Raw genomic sequence first — 17,252 nt, 5'->3', positions numbered from 1 at the left:
AATAATTTTTAATGATTTCAAGTAACAGTATTTAACGTATTATATTTTCAACATTAAAAACATTTTTATGCATCTACTGCTCTTGACTGATTAACTTTAATAAAGTTTAACCTAAATTTACATATTTAGCTATACATTAATTACAATTTCTGTACCTGAAAATCTAATTTAAACCTACATCATTTATTTATGTTTTTCTGTTGTATTTATTTGTGCTATTACTCGTAATTTGGTTATTTGTTACTATTTTATTACTTACTGTTTATTTGTCTAACAATATTTAAAATATAAGTGAGTTAATCTAATGGGTTTTGGTGTCATAAACCTATTTATTTAGGTTAAATGTAACAAAGACAACAAAAACAGTAACTATGCTTATTTTATAGGCCTATTTTCTAGTCTTTTACTTTTATTAATTTTTTGTTGTGGGGCCGGGCCAGTAGGAAAAATCCTTAGCGTTGAGCCCTGCAATAACACAAATACATAGTCTAAATAACCAAGACTGTAACCACAATTCATGACGACAAAGCATTTTACTTCTGGAACAAACAATACTCAATGTTAATTAATCAAACAAGTAAATTGACAAGACCACTGAAACAGTCCCTGAAAAGTGTTTAAGGCAGGTCACTTTAAAGCATAAAAATATTTATTCACACAACTGCCACAACACATTCAAATCCGTTGTGCCCTCATTGTCATACAGCAAAATATGTTCATAATCCATATTAGCTACTGTAGATTTGTACTAAACCCAAACATAATGTTTCAAAGCTTTCCTAGCTGTGTAATGTTTCTAATAAAATTAATCTTTTAATTCCACCAAATAATTAACCGTCTTTTCTAACCCACAAAAATATATTAAAGAAAGTGACTAAACCGGTAGTTTGTCACCAGTACAGCGTTGGTCACACCCTGCCTCAGCCTCTTATGCATGTCCTTTTTTATTCATTTGGTAAACAAGTGTAACTATGGTAATGAATCTACCATGCCATTCTCCCCAAGCTGCTTTGCAACATTCTGCTTATCATCCTGACCAGCAGTACTAGCACTCGCCTCCGCTTCATCCCCTTCCACGATAAACATGGGCCAATCAGAGTCTCTAGCGCCCCTCTCCATAGCTTCAGACTGGATGCTGAGGTTCATGGAGGAGGGATCCTCATTAGTTGTAGTAACAAAGGTGCAGCCGTCGCAAAGTCCAAATCTCTTCATTCCCTGGGACACAATGCCTGAGAACACTCGACGACAGCCTTTGCAAACAATGGGCCAGGTGGAGCGATGGACCTAAAAGACAAATATACATTTAAACAGATACATAAATCACCAGATGCAGATACAATCCACCTCATTTTTTAGCCTCAAATTTGAACTGGCTGCAATTTGGCTGTATTTTTAATGCATTTGTTTTAAAGGGTTAGTTCACCCAAAAATGAAAATTCTGTCATTAATTACTCACCCTCATGTTGTTCCACATCAGTAAGACCTTCGGAACACAAATTAAGATATTTTTTATGAAATCTGAGAGGTCCAGAAAGGTAGGAATGACATCATTAAAGTACTCCATGTGACTCCAGTGGTTTAACCTCAATTTTATGAAGCAACACAATTTACCGCTTTACTTACAAATCAATATTATCCAAAGCATTCACACAACAATGTCAGCTCTCGCACAAACACAAAACACATGCGTCGTGATGCTCTCGTGAACACTCGTGCATGTGCGTTATGTCGATGCGCGAGTCTGAACACAACGCGCATGAGTCGTGAAGCTCTTGCGAATGCACGTTGCAGATCAATGTTTTTATAAGTGGTAAAAAATTTTTTTTGCACAAACAAAGCACTCATGTCGCTTCATAAAACAATTGAGGTTAAACCACTGGAGTCACATGGAGTACTTTAATAATGTCATTCCTACCTTTCTAGACCTTGCTTGAAGTTGGTAGTTGTGTTGGATCTCTATAGAGGGAAAGAGAGCTCTCATGGTGGGTTCACACCAGACGCGACTTACGCGAATAAATGCGTAGTTGGACGCTTGAACGTTTTGAGTTTACTCGCTTCATTCGTGCGTGAAATTCACTTCACAACAGACGCGAATTCGCGTCATGAGAGGGGCTCTCCCACACCTTTATGTCTCCCAGACTCTTCCACTTCTTTCTGTACAATTCCTCTGAATAAACACAACTTGTCAGTGGGGAAATAGTTGTAAATTACAGCGAATAAGCTCAATTGGTCGGCTTTAGCTAGCTTGTAGTCTCAAAATGTATATTTATATAGATCAAACTGAGTAAAGACTGTTTTTTACAACTTGCCAGATTGTCCAACCTCCTCACTCACTTTCTTTCAAGCAAGATCCTTTTTATTCCCGTTTCTATAAACGTATGACGATGTACAGCGACGATGATTTTGTTGTTTCGGATTTCTGCCTCAGCTCGCTACGTCACGTCACTACTAGAGCAAGCTCCTGATTGGTTAACGCGGCGCGAATTTTCGCCAAAGTTCAGATTTTTCAATTTGCGCGTTTCACGCGAAGCAGACGTTACACGCGTCAAATGCCCGAAACACTCAATTCGCACCGCATCATTCGCAAGAATCGCTTCATTTGCGCCGCAAGATGTCTATTTGCGTCTTTGCATTGACTTAACATGTAAATCACTTGCGCAATGCTTCATTCGCGTCTGGTGTGAACGCACCAATAGACTTCATCAAAAAGATCTTAATTTGTGTTCTGAAGATGAACGAAGGTCTTGTGGGTGTGGAACGACATGAGGGTGAGTAAAAAAAATTACGAAAATTTTTTTGGATGAACTTACTTTTTAATGCACTTATTTTTAATATATATGGTTACATTTTTATGATTTATTTTTCACTTTAAGGAAGAAATTCAGAAAACATCTGTATCACTAGCCATCAGCAGTGAACTCATTAACATAGGGAATCTTTCATGATTAAGCTTTGATTAATTAAATTCTACCAGACAGATGTCATTTTTTAATAATTTATTTTTATATAATCTTGTCATGAAAAATTATTACACCCTGTAATGAATTAATAAATGAGAGTCCACCAACAGGATTACTATGTGTATTAACCCAAAAATGAAAATTCTGTCATCATTAATTTCTCATTCTCATATCGTTCCACACCCGTAAGACCTTCGTTCATCTTCAGAACACAAATTAAGATCTTTTTGATGAAATCCAAGAGCTTTCGGACTCTTCAATAGACAGCAATTTAACCAACACTTTCAAGGTCCAGAAAGGTACTAAAGACATCGTTAATAAAGTAGAAGTAACTGCAGTGGTTCAACTTTAATATTATGAAGTGACGAAATTACTTTTTTGTGCGCAAAAACAAAGCGAAAATATCAACTTTATTCAACAATATCCTCTCTTCTGTGTCATTCTCATACAATGTTTATGTTCAGCACTTCCTCGTTCTACATCAGAATGCTGGCTCAGTATTATATCTCCGATTTCATCAAAACGATCTTAATTTGTGTTCGAAAGATGAACAAAGGTCTTACGGGTGTGGAACGACATGAGGGCGAGTACCTTAGGCCGTGTGTCCACCAGAGCGTTTTTAGCCAGCTGAAAACGCTAGGCGCTCTATGCCCGTCTGTGAGCGCTTGAGAGCGCTTCTGCAGCGCAGCATTTTTTTCCGTTGAGACGCTTTGTTGTTATGATACGGAATATCAGTTGGCCAGTGTTGTATTTGTTCCGCCCTTCCTTCACTCTGATTGGACAGCTGGCTAAAAAGTGACAGTGATGAGCGCAGCGTTTTACTCAAAGTTGAACATTCTTCAACTCGAGGCGACCAGTAAAAAACGCCCAGCTCTCAGCGCTTGAGCTTAAAAAATATGCTCAGCGCTTCGTTACGCTCTCGGTGTTTAAAAAACGCGCCGTTCCCATTGAAAACAATTGAAAAAGTACGCTCGGAGCTGGAAAAAACGCTTAGGTGGACACACGGCCTTAATGACAGAATTTTCATTTTTGCGTGAACTAACCCTTTAATATTGACACCTGCTCATGTTCTTCCTCTATCCACTCTTTAGAACAAAATTAAACAAATTTATTGCCAGTTCGGTAAATAGGTTAACTGTGCATTCTTTTAATTCTATCAAACATATTTATCTCAAAAACAATCTTTGGCAGCTCTATAGCTACACATTCAAATATTCCACAGGACTTACAGAAATCGCATGAGTGCGAAGATGTTCTTGTCGCGTGAAACGTTTGCCGCACACCTCACAAGGATACGGCCTTTCTCCTGTGTGGCAGCGGATGTGTCTTTTCAAAATGCCCTTCTGTTTGGCCGTATATGGGCAGAACGGACATTTGTGCAGTCTCCCTGTGTAAACACGCATATAAATTACAGCACAATTCAAAAATGATTGTTTTACTGTAGCTATTTTAACCAGCCTCTCTCACCTGGATCATCCCCATACCAGTCATTCTGAATCTCCATCCCACAGGGGACAGGAGGACCAAGTACATCATCACCACGGCCAAATCCAACATACCCCAAACTCTGGGAATAGTGTTCATCCCGGTTAGGGTTCATCCCCCCTCTGTACAGCACGTCTGGAAACTGCTTCATAGGACAGTTAGCAAACGATACGGAGGAGTGTTCAGTGCTTGGAGCCGGGCTAGTGTTAACTGTTCTTTCCCCGTCGTGATTTGGACCTTGATAAAGAGTCGTTTCTTTGGATTCCCGTGAAGATTCGCCCTCTTCATCAGGGTCATACTCTATTTTGGGGTTCACCAACCCCAGAAGCAGACCTGGGGTGGATGAGTTGACTAAATCTGGGCCTGGACTGATCTTCATCGGAGCATTCATGGGACGATGGTTGGGAAATGCTCCTTGAGAGTTTTCGCTCTCTGAGTCTTTACTACTGGTGGCTGCTGGTGTGCAGATAGCAGCCGTTGGGGCATCATCAGGGCTGAGGGCTTCGGTGACCTGACAGGTCCTTTGGTCGGCTTCGGAAGTGGATGCCACAGGGGCACTAGTTACTGAAACTGGGGTTGCACTATGATCCAAGCAATCCCTGTCCTTGTGTCTCTCCCTCTCCCTGTTACAGATCTCCAGGGATGATTTAATGTAGCCCTTACAGAAGTTCACCACATCGGTCATCTGCAGGTAGCTCGCAGCTGACATTATTTCAATGACATTGTCACTGCGCAGGTCCAGGTGACCCGAATACAAGAAGTCCAGGATGAAAGAGAACGCCTCGGCTGTGACGATGTCCAGAGAGGCCGTGCTGTGTCGCTGGCCGTTGTCTTTTAGGTAATGCACCAGCAAAGCCCGAAAATAGCCACTGCTGGCGAAGAGAATGTTACGATGTGCTTTGAAAACACGTCCTTCTACTATGATGCTGCAGTCACAGAAGAAGTCCCTCTTACGCTGTTCGTTCAGCTCCGACAAGAGCCTGGACAGATAGGAAGGAACCTCCATATTCACCGTAGGAAAGCCATATGTTTCTCTGGTAGGGTTAAAAAATAAATCAATGAATCGATGATCATGAGAAAATGAAATAATTCCATATTCTCAAATTCTTATATGGTTAGTTCACTCAAAAATTAAATTTCTGTCATTAATTACTCACCCTCATGTCATTCCAAACCTTCGTTCATCTTGGGAACGCAAATTAAGATATTTTTTACAAAATCCAAGAGTTTTTATCCTCAATAGGAAGCAACAAAATTACAATATTCAAGGTCCAGAAAAGTAGTGAAAACTTTGTTAAAATAGTCAGTGTGACTACAGTGGTTTAACCTTAATGTTATAAAGCGACAAGAATAGTTTTGTGCACAAAAACAAAACAAAAATAATTACTTTGTTCAACAAATATTTCTCTCTCCTGTCATTCTCCTATGCTATTTTCGTTACAGTGCTTTTAGGTTCGATGTCAGAATGCCGACTCAGTATTGATAATCTTTGGTATTGGCCAACGCCTGATCACGTGAGCAGCACGACGCATGCGTGTGATGCTAATGCAGGAGGCGGCCAATACTGAGCCGATGTTCAGACGTAAACATATAAGCGCTGAACTGCGTTCACTGCATCAACTGTGTACGAGTCTGACAGGGTAGAGAAGAAATTGTTGAATAAAGTCGTTATTTTTGTTTTGTTTTTGCGCACAAAAAGGATTCTCTTTGTAACATTAAGGTTAAACCACTGTAGTCACATTGACTATTTTAATGATGTCTTCAATACCTCTCTGGACTTTGAATGAAGGTAATTACGTTGCTTTCTATGAGGGATAAAAAAAATAAAAAAAACTTGGATTACATCAAAAAAATATCTTGATTTGCGTTCCAAGGTCTTATGGATGTGGAAAGACATGATGGTGAGCAATTAATGACAGAAATTTCATTTTTGAGTGAACTAACCCTTTAAAAGCATCTTATAAGCTTCACAAACAAACAGAATAAGGTGAATTGTCACACATTTTAAATAGTTGAGTGAAAGTAAACCCTTATATCAAGTAATAAATAAATAAATAATAATAATCAACTAAACAATTTCACTTGCAACGATTACATATGCAAAAAGCACATAATTTGTGTTTAGCCTAAAATACAAAATAAGCCCAATTAAAAATATTAAAGACCCATTCAAAAAGCACAAACATAATATAACATATGAAAAGGTGAAAAAAATGGTGTAATTATTACTGTATACAGGCAGCATATTCACAGTTAAATGCACAATTCGCCATATAAACATTTAAGGTGGACTACAGACTATCGAATCACTGTCACAATCATATCAACAACTGACCACATCGAGCTCGCGCTACACATCAATGGGTATAATTCACGAATAAAAGAAATGCATAGCATATGTTATGTTTACAGCAATGAAGTTAAGTATTAATCGAATTATGGGAAGCAATCCGATCCAGTGCACACGGAACAACAGTGTATGAAAAAAAACATAGCTACTAGCTCTGATGCTAAAAACGGATTTTCGACAACAGTAACGTTAATTTGTTTATACTTACATTCAAGTGTATGGTTGGTTGTTGTTCATGATGGTCTTTTAAAAATGTCTCCCTGTTGACTGCTTCCTGATTTCTCCGTTATACTTCCTGTCGCTGCCATAGTGTCCGACCCCGAAATCGCTCCCTGTCCCCTATATAGTGCACTACTTTGGGTGTCAGCGGCAGCCGCTTATTTATACTGAAAATACACTCTGATTTGAGTGTACAACCGAAGTACAATCTTCTAAGCACTATAGAGCCAACGCGGAGAGGACTAACGAACTGAAAGAGAGTTTGAAGCTCTGTTATGGAGTCATTCCTATGTTCCCAAGTAGGCTATGGTTAGGGTCCCACCCCGCCCTCTCAAACCTCAAAATGCTGATTTTTTTTTTTTTTTTTTACTTTTGTCATGATGAATCATTACTTGATTAAAAATATTTAAATAGAGAGACCATGTTTAATTTAAAATTAATTTAAATTTAATTTTAAGGAAATGTCCTCTCAGAAATTAGGCTATTCGTCACCAGGCTTATTTTTTTATTTATTTCCAGTAAATAATTTTAGTGCTTTGACCACTAAATATACCATTTCATTTACAAATGGCCGCGCCACCTCATAAAGGAATAGTTCACTTTCAAATTAAAATTTCCTGATAATTTACTCACCCCCATGTCATCCAAGATGTTCATGTCTTTCTTTCTTCAGTCAAAAAGAAATTAAGGTTTTCGATGAAAACATTCCAGGATTTTTCTCCATATAGTGGACTTCAATGGAGCCCAAACGGTTGAGAGGCAAAATTACAGTTTTGCAGCGATCCCAGACGAGAAATAAGGGTCTTATCTAGAGAAACCATTGCTCATTTTCTAAAAAAATGTTTTACAGTTTTTATACGCTTAAACCATAAATGCTCATCTTGAACTAGCTCTCTTCTTCTCTATTAGAATTCCAGCAGTGTAGACACTGCTAAGTGTATTACTGCCCTCCACAGGTCAAAGTTTGAACTAAATTGTCATATACAATATGCTAGTGCAAGTATATAACAATTAGTTCAAACTTTGACCTGTGGAGGGCAGTAATACACTTAGCCTTAGTGTCTACACTGCTGAAATTCTATTAGAGAAGAAGAGAGCTAGTTCAAGATGAGAATTTGAGAATTATTGTTAAAACTTACAAAAAATTTTTTTTTGAGCGATGGTTTCTCTAGATAAGACCCTTATTTCTCGTCTGGGATCAGCTTTGAAGCTGCACTGAAACTGTAATGTTAACCTTTAACCATTCGGGATCTATTGAAGTCCACTATATGGAGAAAAATGTTTTCATCAAAAACCTTAATTTCTTTTTGACTGAAGAAAGAAAAATATGAACATCTTGGATGACATGGGGGTGAGTAAATTATCTGGAAATTTTAATTTGAAAGTGAACTAATCCTTAAGGTGGATACTATGAAAAAACGGCAGTGAAGAAAATGCAATTACCACTATCACCAGATGAGGGAGCAAAAGCCCTGAAACAGTTGATACTGCCAAGAGTATCAACAAGTGCACATTTACAGCACTGTTACACAGACGACAGGGTGATGAACAGCACATTCAGAAGTAGTTTATTTTTCAGCATAGTGGTCGACCACCATTGTGAGACAAGATGATAAACTGACATGTGCTCTGAAATAGATCCTGCTCTGAGTGAGGACTGATGTCTTCACAATGCCCAAATCCTAACATGCCCGTACTGCCAGCTCATGTCAGACCATGTGCCTACCCCCATTGTCTGCAATGGAATGTGTGTTTATTTGCTTGCTTTAGCCTGAAAATAGCTGTTTTTTAACATTTGGACCGAGATAAAACAAACATGCAGTTCCTGCAGGCCGCACCGCACCCATGCATCACAATCCACAGCGCTCAAAAGTGATTTTTAACACTGATGGGTCACCGGGTGAGTTATTTGTTTGCAGAATTTTCCCATGGTAAACCCACAGAACACAAAGGCTTCATGGTGGCCCCTCTAAACCACAGGGTAGGCGAGTGGACATAAGCCGCCATACACCCTCTTTTTAAAATGAAATTTATAGCACCTCATAAAACTCTATTCATCCTTATAATTCCTATATACAAGCCAGAGTGCTGTCCCTGAATCCTGTAAACTTGAAACTATACCCTAAATCAAATGCATTTTTTATTTTTTTTAATGGCGTGCTCCTCTAAATGAACCAAAAATTAGTGCATTTGATTCGCCTCTTTTGGATTTTTCATAAATATAATTTTTGTTTTTGCCATTTTCTCAGATATCCTAGGTTGCTCTTACATTAAGACTGAAGGACCCAACTTAATATTTTCTTGACATCATATGCGAGGAGACAGTGCAGTGCAATAGCATGTTGTTTCATAAATAAAGCTGCTTAAAAATCTGCTGTGCAATCACAAACATAAATTAAATTTTAAAATATATTAGAATACAAAAATTGATACACCTCTTGATGGAAATAACATCACAACATCAAGAGGTGCATCATTTTTTGGTCTAGATCTTGTATTGACAATGCAAGAGGTGAGCACTCTGTAAAGTCTACTCAAGCACACCCCAAAGACTTTCAATGAATTTAAGGTCTGGTGCCAATTCATGTGTGAAAATGATTCTTTATGCTCCCTCCCAGCCATTCTTTCACAGTTTGACCCTGGTGAATCTTGACATTGTCATCCTGGAATATGGCCATGATGGCTTCCTACATGGTTGTTTTAGAAATTAAAAGCTACACACTCCATCAATTATGTTTAGAAGAACTGTTACCAAACACCATGCTAGAAACATAATAATCACTGCAATAATAGACTCTTAAGCATTTGCCTATGTAACCTCTCCTGTTCGATCCGCCCGCTCAAAGCGGGATTCGAACCCTGGTCCGTCCACTTGGGAGTCTGGTGCACTGACAAGGAGGCTAAAGACCGCAGTCTCTAGCGTCAGTTGCTAGAGCGCCTCTTGAGGTCAGGGGAGTGAGGTTTACACACACAGCTCTTACTAGACTACGACTGTTACGCTCACCCCCCTAAACCTCACTCCCATCCGGGTCACGGCACCAGTGTAAACTCTCCTGTTCGAACCGCCGCTCTAAGTGGGACTCAAATCCAGACTTCCATGCGGACGGACCTGGGTCGAGTCCCACTTAGAGTGGGTGGTTCAAACAGGAGGGGTTACATTGGTGCCATGACCCGGATGGGAGTGAGGTTTACACGCACAGCCCTACTATGGCCTATGTCTTTTACATCTATTAACATTTTAAAGGTGCCATCGAACGTTTTTTTACAAGATGTAATATAAGTCTAAGGTGTCCCCTGAATGTGTCTGTGAAGTTGTAGCTCAAAATACCCCTTTTTTAAAAAAAATACATTTAATACAGCCTATTTTGAGGCATAATTAGAAATGCGCCGATTCAGGCTGCGGCCCCTTTAATTGCTCGCTCTCTCCGGCCCCTCCTGAGCTCTCGACTCTATCACTGCATAAACAAAGTTCACATAGATAATAAAACCATCAAAATGGATCTTTACAAAGTGTTCATCATGCAGCATGTCTAATCGCGTAAGTATAGTATTTATTTGGATGTTTACATTTGATTCTGAATGAGTTTGAGGCTATGCTCTGTGGCTAAAGCTAACATTACACACTGTTGGAGAGATTTATAAAGAATGAAGTTGTGTTTATGAATTATACAGACTGCAAGTGTTTAAAAATTGTCTCTTGTCTCTGTGAATACAGGAAGAAACGATGGTAACTTTAACCACATTTAACAGTACGTTAGCAACATGCTAATGAAACATTTAGAAAGACAATTTACAAATATCAGTTAAAATATCAAGTAATCATGGATCATATCAGTTATTATTGCTCCATCTGCCATTTTTCGCTGTTGTCCTTGCTTGCTTACCTCGTCTGTTGATTCAGCTGTGCACATCCAGACGTTAATACTGGTTGCCCTTGTGTAATGCCTTGAACATGAGCTGGCATATGCAAATATTGGGGGCGTACATGTGTTATGTTGAGATTCACCTGTCAATTTGATTGCACCTTTAAACAACAAAACTTGGCTGGGAAGTGTGTGTGTGTGTGTGTGTGTGTGTGTGTATATATATATATATATATATATATACAGTCATTTTTGGAATGACATTTCCTGGTCAGTGAATATGATGAACTACTGTTGTATGACAACAAAAATTCTTAAAATTTCTTTTTTTTGGGGGTTCCATTAAAAAAAGAAATAGCATATGGGTTTGGAACAATATAATAATATACATTACTATAAAATATAATAATGACATAATTTTCATTTTAGGGTCAACTATTCCATTAACCACACCTCAGTTCTGTCAATGAAACACATTTATTATATTATATGTATGTATGATAATCTGTGTATGCTGCTAGGCTTAAAACTCATTCTTATAATTCATACATAAAAACCAGAATCCCTTAACTTAAAACAACCCTAAATCAAATGCTGATGCTCCTGCCTCAAGATGGAGTGCTCCCCCAAAAGATCCAAAATAAGTGCTTTTGATTCACCACTTTTGGATGTGTCATAAATATGGTGGACTTTTGTTTTTTGCCATTCTTAGATCTCTTAAGGTGCTCCTACACATTAAGATTGAAGTGAAAATTTTCCTGTCATCATATGCAAGGAGACAGACAGTGCGGTGAAATGGTGTGTTTCAGGGCCCGAGCAGGGCAAAGAGCTGCTTTTTCCCAGGCATAGATGCACACCACTGAGATATTTAGAGCCACAGAAGAGCACTGATTAAAGAGAGAGACAATAGGGAGAGATTGCCATGACATGGTGGCATTTTCCATTCCCAAGCTCTGCCTCTCATGGGTGCAAAAACTGCGGCGTGAAATGTTTGAATTATCACAGAATGTCAGGAATTTGTTTTGTGGCACCAGCGCAGACCCCTGATCACAAGATCTGACACAGAGCTTTGACTGTCTCTTTTGTGTGCATGCGTGTTGTGGGCGGTAGGTGGGTGTGTTTGTTTGAGGTGGAACGGTCATAATACACCACAAAGGGTCTGGAGGATCTAGACATCAGATGGAGGGGTGTAGTTGGGGGTCTTGGTGATATGATACCAATTTGGGGGGCCTTAATAGGACCGGCGCCCCAATGCAGTCTGAAGACACCACTCTCCTCTGTGGTCAGAAAGGAAATCTCGTCTCTCTGTAATTACCACTTAATGTCCTTGTGTCATTCAGAAACGATGTCTCATTGTGCCCCGCGCATCTTCTTTTTCTCTCCCAGGCCAACGACTGCCAGAAATAAACATGTCAGCCTTTTTATTATCATTTATTTGAGGCAAAGGAGAATAATAATTGCTGTTGCAACAACCACATGCTTCCAGCCACAAGAAGAGCTTTGCTGTCTGCAGCACTCATTGCCTTCAACTTATTAAAGGAACAGTTCACACAAAACCAAAAAAAAAACAACTCGTGTATATTTATTCTATTTCTATTATTTTAAATTATATATATATATATATATTATTATTATGTTTTAAAATTTTCATAATCAGATTACAGTAACTTTTTTATTGATTGCATGATTAGCCTACTTATTATTTACACAATGGCATTAAGAATTTATTCATAATTTACTGATTTTTCGATTCCCCAATTAATCATTTCTCTCTTTTATATTTTTTATTCTAAAAAAGCCTACCATGTTTATGTTTTTTGAAGCTTATGAACCCCAAGTTAAAGGGATAGTTCACCCAAAAATGAAAATTTGATGTTTATCTGCTCACCCCCAGGGCATCCAAGATGTAGGTGACTTTGTTTCTTCAGTAGAACACAAATGATGATTTTTAACTCCAACCGTTGCCGTCTGTCAGTCGTATAATGCATGTCAATGGGAATTCCATCTATAAGAGTCAAAAAAACACGCACAGACAAATCCACATTAAACCCTGCGGCTCGTGACTACACATTGATGTCCTAAGACACGAAACGATCGGTTTGTGCGAGAAACCGAACAGTATTTATATCATTTTTTACCTCTAAAACACCACTATGTCCAACTGCCCTGCACATCCGGTTAGTGAGGTCTGAACGCGCTCTGACAACGGAAGTGATCTCTCGCATTCATTGAAGCAAAGCGCGAGACATCACTTCCGTCATCAGAAAGAGTTTTCATATACCATATATGTTGACCTTGTGAGGACTTGTGTGTGTGTGTGTGTATAAAAATCATCAAAAATTTCCTATTTTGGGTTCCAATAAAAAAGTAACGATATAAAAATATATAATAACATGATTTTCATTTCTGGGTCAACTGTTCTATTAACTATGCCCTAGTTCTGTCAATAAAACACCATTGATAGAGAACACAGTTATTAGCGTATGATTTATGTATGCATGATAATCTATGTCTGCTGCAAGGCAAGGAATTTGTTTGTGTTAATGTGGAGTGCGTGACAATGGTCTCGCTTGCATCTGTTTGTGTCTGTGCGGTTTGGATACGTCTGTGTCCATCCCAATGTGTGTTTGCAGAGAGTGTGTGACTGCACGCTGTTGTTTGGGATTCTGCCGCCACTACCTTACAGGCCGGCCGTCGCTCGGCTGCTCTGGGCTGTAATGACAGGGCCGACTGGCTGTAATTAAGTTCAAACATAGCAGCGTGGTGGACAGAGCCGGAGGCCTGCAGCCCTCAATATCATGCAGGCTGACCACAGACTGACAGCTCTCCAACACCCACCAAACACTGAAACTAAGACCAAACTACATGCTGAGCTAATCCTAAACTAAGTGCCGGACTAAAGCAAATTAATGAGTTTACATGTACATCAAAACTCTGATAATAACTGTGCATACATGAGCTTTCGAAATTGTTTTTCTCAGTTGACAGGAAATTTGAAATTGTCTGTAAAAAGTAAACATACAGTATGCACAAGACATGCACATATTGAATAAGCTACCAAATAAGCCATTACAGTAATCAACAATACTCAGATAAAGATGGTAACCTAAAGTTATTTTTGTTTGGTTTGTGATTGGCTGTTCATCAGTCCCAAACCGAACAACTAGCGCTAGCACCTCTAGCTGATTATGTTAGGCGTAATATAACTTTAGCCCATCCTTTCAACAACACCTGTATAATCCTCTTCTTCTTGGAAAGCTAAAATTAGCTTTCTTTGGAATGCTATGACAGCTTTTCCAATGCAAAGTATTAGGACAATACATCTCAGTTAAATGTCTAGGTGTTTTGGTGATTTTAAAGGGGTCCTTGATTATGATTTCACTTTTTTAACTTTAGTTAGTGTGTAATGTTAGTGTTAACAACATCTGCAAAGTTATGACGCTCAAAGTTCAATGCAAAGGGAGATATTTTCTTTTAAAGAATTTGCTGATTAAGGACTACAACAAACGGCTGGTAGGGACTACAAAGAGCTTCTTCCCGGGTTAGTGACATCACTAAAATTTACATAAACCCTGCCCCTGGGAACATGCACCAAAGGGGGTGAAGCCATGTTGGGCTGCTTTAGAGAAGATTAAGAGTAAAAAAATACTATTTTTGCCATGCCGTCATTTTACACCAGACTGTTTCAAAAAATCGGGTCAATTCACATGTGGATTTGCACAAAAGATTAACATGACGGCACATGCTAGTTGATGAGCTGAATAATCTCCACAGCAACATAAATTTATCCACTAACCATTCAGAAACATCCAGTTGCATTATAAAAAGTATAAAACTTTTTCCTGAGACTCTCCATCAGTTTCCAACTCCGATTTGAACAATGTAAGGCTGACAATCGTCATTTTGGCTGCGTGAGATTCTCCAGCTTTGTTGTTGTTGAGCAACCGAAGCGCATGCTGTTAAATTCATGCAGTGTGATTTGTATGAACAAGTATAATTTTTAGAAGAAGTAAGCATTAAGGTCCAATGCTGACCCTAACCCTCAGTGTGGCGTAAGCAGATTGTAGAAAACGTACAAATTCATAAGAATAAGCCACCAATTCGCCAAAATGTCGCAAAATCGCAAACTTTTGAAAACTGGTTTCAAAGTGCAAAGTTTCAAAGTTTTTTAAAACAATGCTGTTGTCGTATTCTTTCAAATGACAAAAACGCAAATTAGTGAAAACGGTGACGTCATGCCGATGCATATTACATGTTCAGTCTATAGGCGCGTAGTGTTTTTTAAAAAGTGACATCGCCAACTACTGGCCTGACTGTAAAATACAGCATTTTTAGTCATTTTCGTGGCTCAATGATCAATGACAAAAACAATGGTGTCGTCTGTACATTAAAAAAATGCGAAGGAAAAAAAATTAAATTTTGAGTACATCGTAGTCGTGTAAACTTACATAAAGGTTAAGTGAAGTAATTAAGATGCAGATATTTGCGCTGAGATACTGTGTGCGCAAACGTTTGGCAAAAGTTTAGTGAATTCACCTCTTGAGTTGTAAATTACTTGAAAATTTGAATACAAAACCAAGAAGATATTTCAGCTACAGTATATAAAACATCCATTTTAAGATAAACAGTGGTTGCAAGCAAATACCAAAGAGAATTTAGAGTAACATTGCCAAAACAATGCTGTGGCACTGGCTACGAGCGCAAAATAAATTATTCTGACTTTCATTTCTTCCCCTCCTCTTGCCCAGCTCATAAAAGATGCCGTAGTGTGTGTGATGTGGTTGACGATCTCAGTCAGAATGAACTGATTACCATGGAGCTGCAAATCCTTTGAGTCATGGCACACAGTGACATTCTTTAGACTCTTAAAAATAGAAACACTTCTCTTTTTTACAGATTTGTTTTTCTCATTCGATGTCTGTGGGGCATCCTCTCTTAGTTTAGAGTCTCGAATCATAACCAGATCTTCTCCCTTTTCTTCACTTTCTCCTTTTCCTTCTGTTGTTGGTGCTTGTTTAATCTTGAGGAGAAAATTGGCTTAGCGTGGGAACGACAGAATTCTTTGGGGATAGGTTTTGTTGTTTTTGAGTGTTTTTTTCCCCCTTTTTCAAGTCAGAAAAAGTATGAGCTTGTGCCAAAACCTCATAAAGTAAGATAAAAAAAAAAAAATGAGAGAGGCAGGCCACAACACCATGACAAAGATAGGGCCTGCCTACCGCTCAAGAGCTTTACAAATGACAATCTTTTGGAGGAATAAAGAGAGATGGAGCAAGAAAGAGAGGGAGGAAGAAAACATTTGGAGGGAGAAGAAAAAAGGGAAAGAAATGTGGATGGGTTGGGGGGAGAAGGGGAGGAAACATTCCCCTGGCCACATTAAAGACAAAAAAAGAAAACAAACAGAAAAACATGTCTGACATGAAGACGCTGGTTTCTGTGGCGACAGACAATGGCTGCTTGTGGCCTAGTGAGGCCTACCCGGCCTGTCTGGGCCCCGGCACCAGCGAGAGTTACCGCAGTCAGGCCCTCTATCGGGGACTCGGCGCTGTGGGAAAACAGCTTGAAAGAGACCTCGCTCTTAGCCACAAAGGGCCCTTTCTGCTTCCTCTTGTTGGCTTTTGCCCTTCTTATTTATCTTTTGGGAGCCGGATGAGGCGGGCATGGCTGCGTGGGTAAACAGTGTTGCTGTCTTCCTCTGGCAGAGATGGAGGGAGGAGGCAGCCTTACTCGCTGCCTGAAATCGTAGGCCTTTTGATAGCAGTAGACGCCGCCTGTCGCTCTGTCATCATGAACGTGTAAATCATGGTAACGCGACCTTTCGCTGACTGGATGGGACCAGTGCTACATTTTTTGCAGCACATACATGCATAGTTACATAACATCGGTCACACTCAGTGTACACTCCATTGTTGTTATTGTTAACTGAAATTAAACCTATTAAAAATCATTATCATTAATTGAAATACAGCTGAAATAAAACTATAAACATTAGATGAAAAACAACCTTAAAAAGCAGAAATTAAAAATGTTGCCTTGCATGGCAACTACAAAAAAAATATGTTTAAGTGAATTAATAAAAATAAAACTGAAGAAATAAACAATAAATTAAAGCTAAATTGAAATGTTAAAAAATATATATATTTTTTTAAAAAAATTTAAATTTAGTACAAAATTAGGCCTACTAAAACAAACTAAATTGAAAATGAAAACTGAATATATAAAAAAATATAAATATAAATAATAGATAACTAAAATAACACTTGTACCACATAACAAAGCTTTAAAAATTACAAATGCAGTGTCTAGTTTCCTGGTAAATATTTTTATTAGAGTTATAGAATAATCTATTTATTATGCATCTGAAATGTAAGGAGTCAA

The 17,252-nt window shown here is 38.6% G+C and overlaps 1 protein-coding gene across 1 annotated transcript; it reads right to left on the bottom strand.

Annotated features, from left to right (window-relative positions):
- Positions 1-523: 523 nt before the first annotated feature.
- zbtb8b (zinc finger and BTB domain containing 8B) lies at positions 524-7,281 on the bottom strand. The gene is made up of 4 exons (XM_067411962.1): positions 7,004-7,281; positions 4,428-5,479; positions 4,190-4,347; positions 524-1,284 (listed from the first exon to the last, which is right to left on the bottom strand). Exons 2-4 carry the CDS (start codon positions 5,449-5,451, stop codon positions 970-972), a joined length of 1,497 nt encoding a protein of 498 aa, XP_067268063.1. The 5' UTR covers positions 5,452-5,479; positions 7,004-7,281; the 3' UTR covers positions 524-969.
- Positions 7,282-17,252: the final 9,971 nt, after the last annotated feature.

The sequence above is a fragment of the Chanodichthys erythropterus genome, chromosome 15 (assembly GCF_024489055.1).
Source record: "Chanodichthys erythropterus isolate Z2021 chromosome 15, ASM2448905v1, whole genome shotgun sequence".
NCBI classification, from domain to species: Eukaryota; Metazoa; Chordata; class Actinopteri; order Cypriniformes; family Xenocyprididae; genus Chanodichthys; species Chanodichthys erythropterus.
The sequence above is the reverse complement of the archived record's forward strand: the minus strand, read 5'-3'. Positions and strand labels throughout refer to the sequence as shown.

What these genes read in the sequence shown, in the direction of transcription:
- zbtb8b (XM_067411962.1), bottom strand. Translation starts at nt 5,451, where the DNA reads ATGGAGGTTCCTTCCTATCTGTCCAGGCTCTTGTCGGAGCTGAACGAA. An exon ending in CTGGTATGGGGATGATCCAG is followed by an intron (nt 4,348 to 4,427) that starts GTGAGAGAGGCT and finishes GTGTTTACACAG; the next exon opens with GGAGACTGCACAAATGTCCG. An exon ending in TTCGCACTCATGCGATTTCT is followed by an intron (nt 1,285 to 4,189) that starts GTAAGTCCTGTG and finishes TTTGTCTTTTAG; the next exon opens with GTCCATCGCTCCACCTGGCC.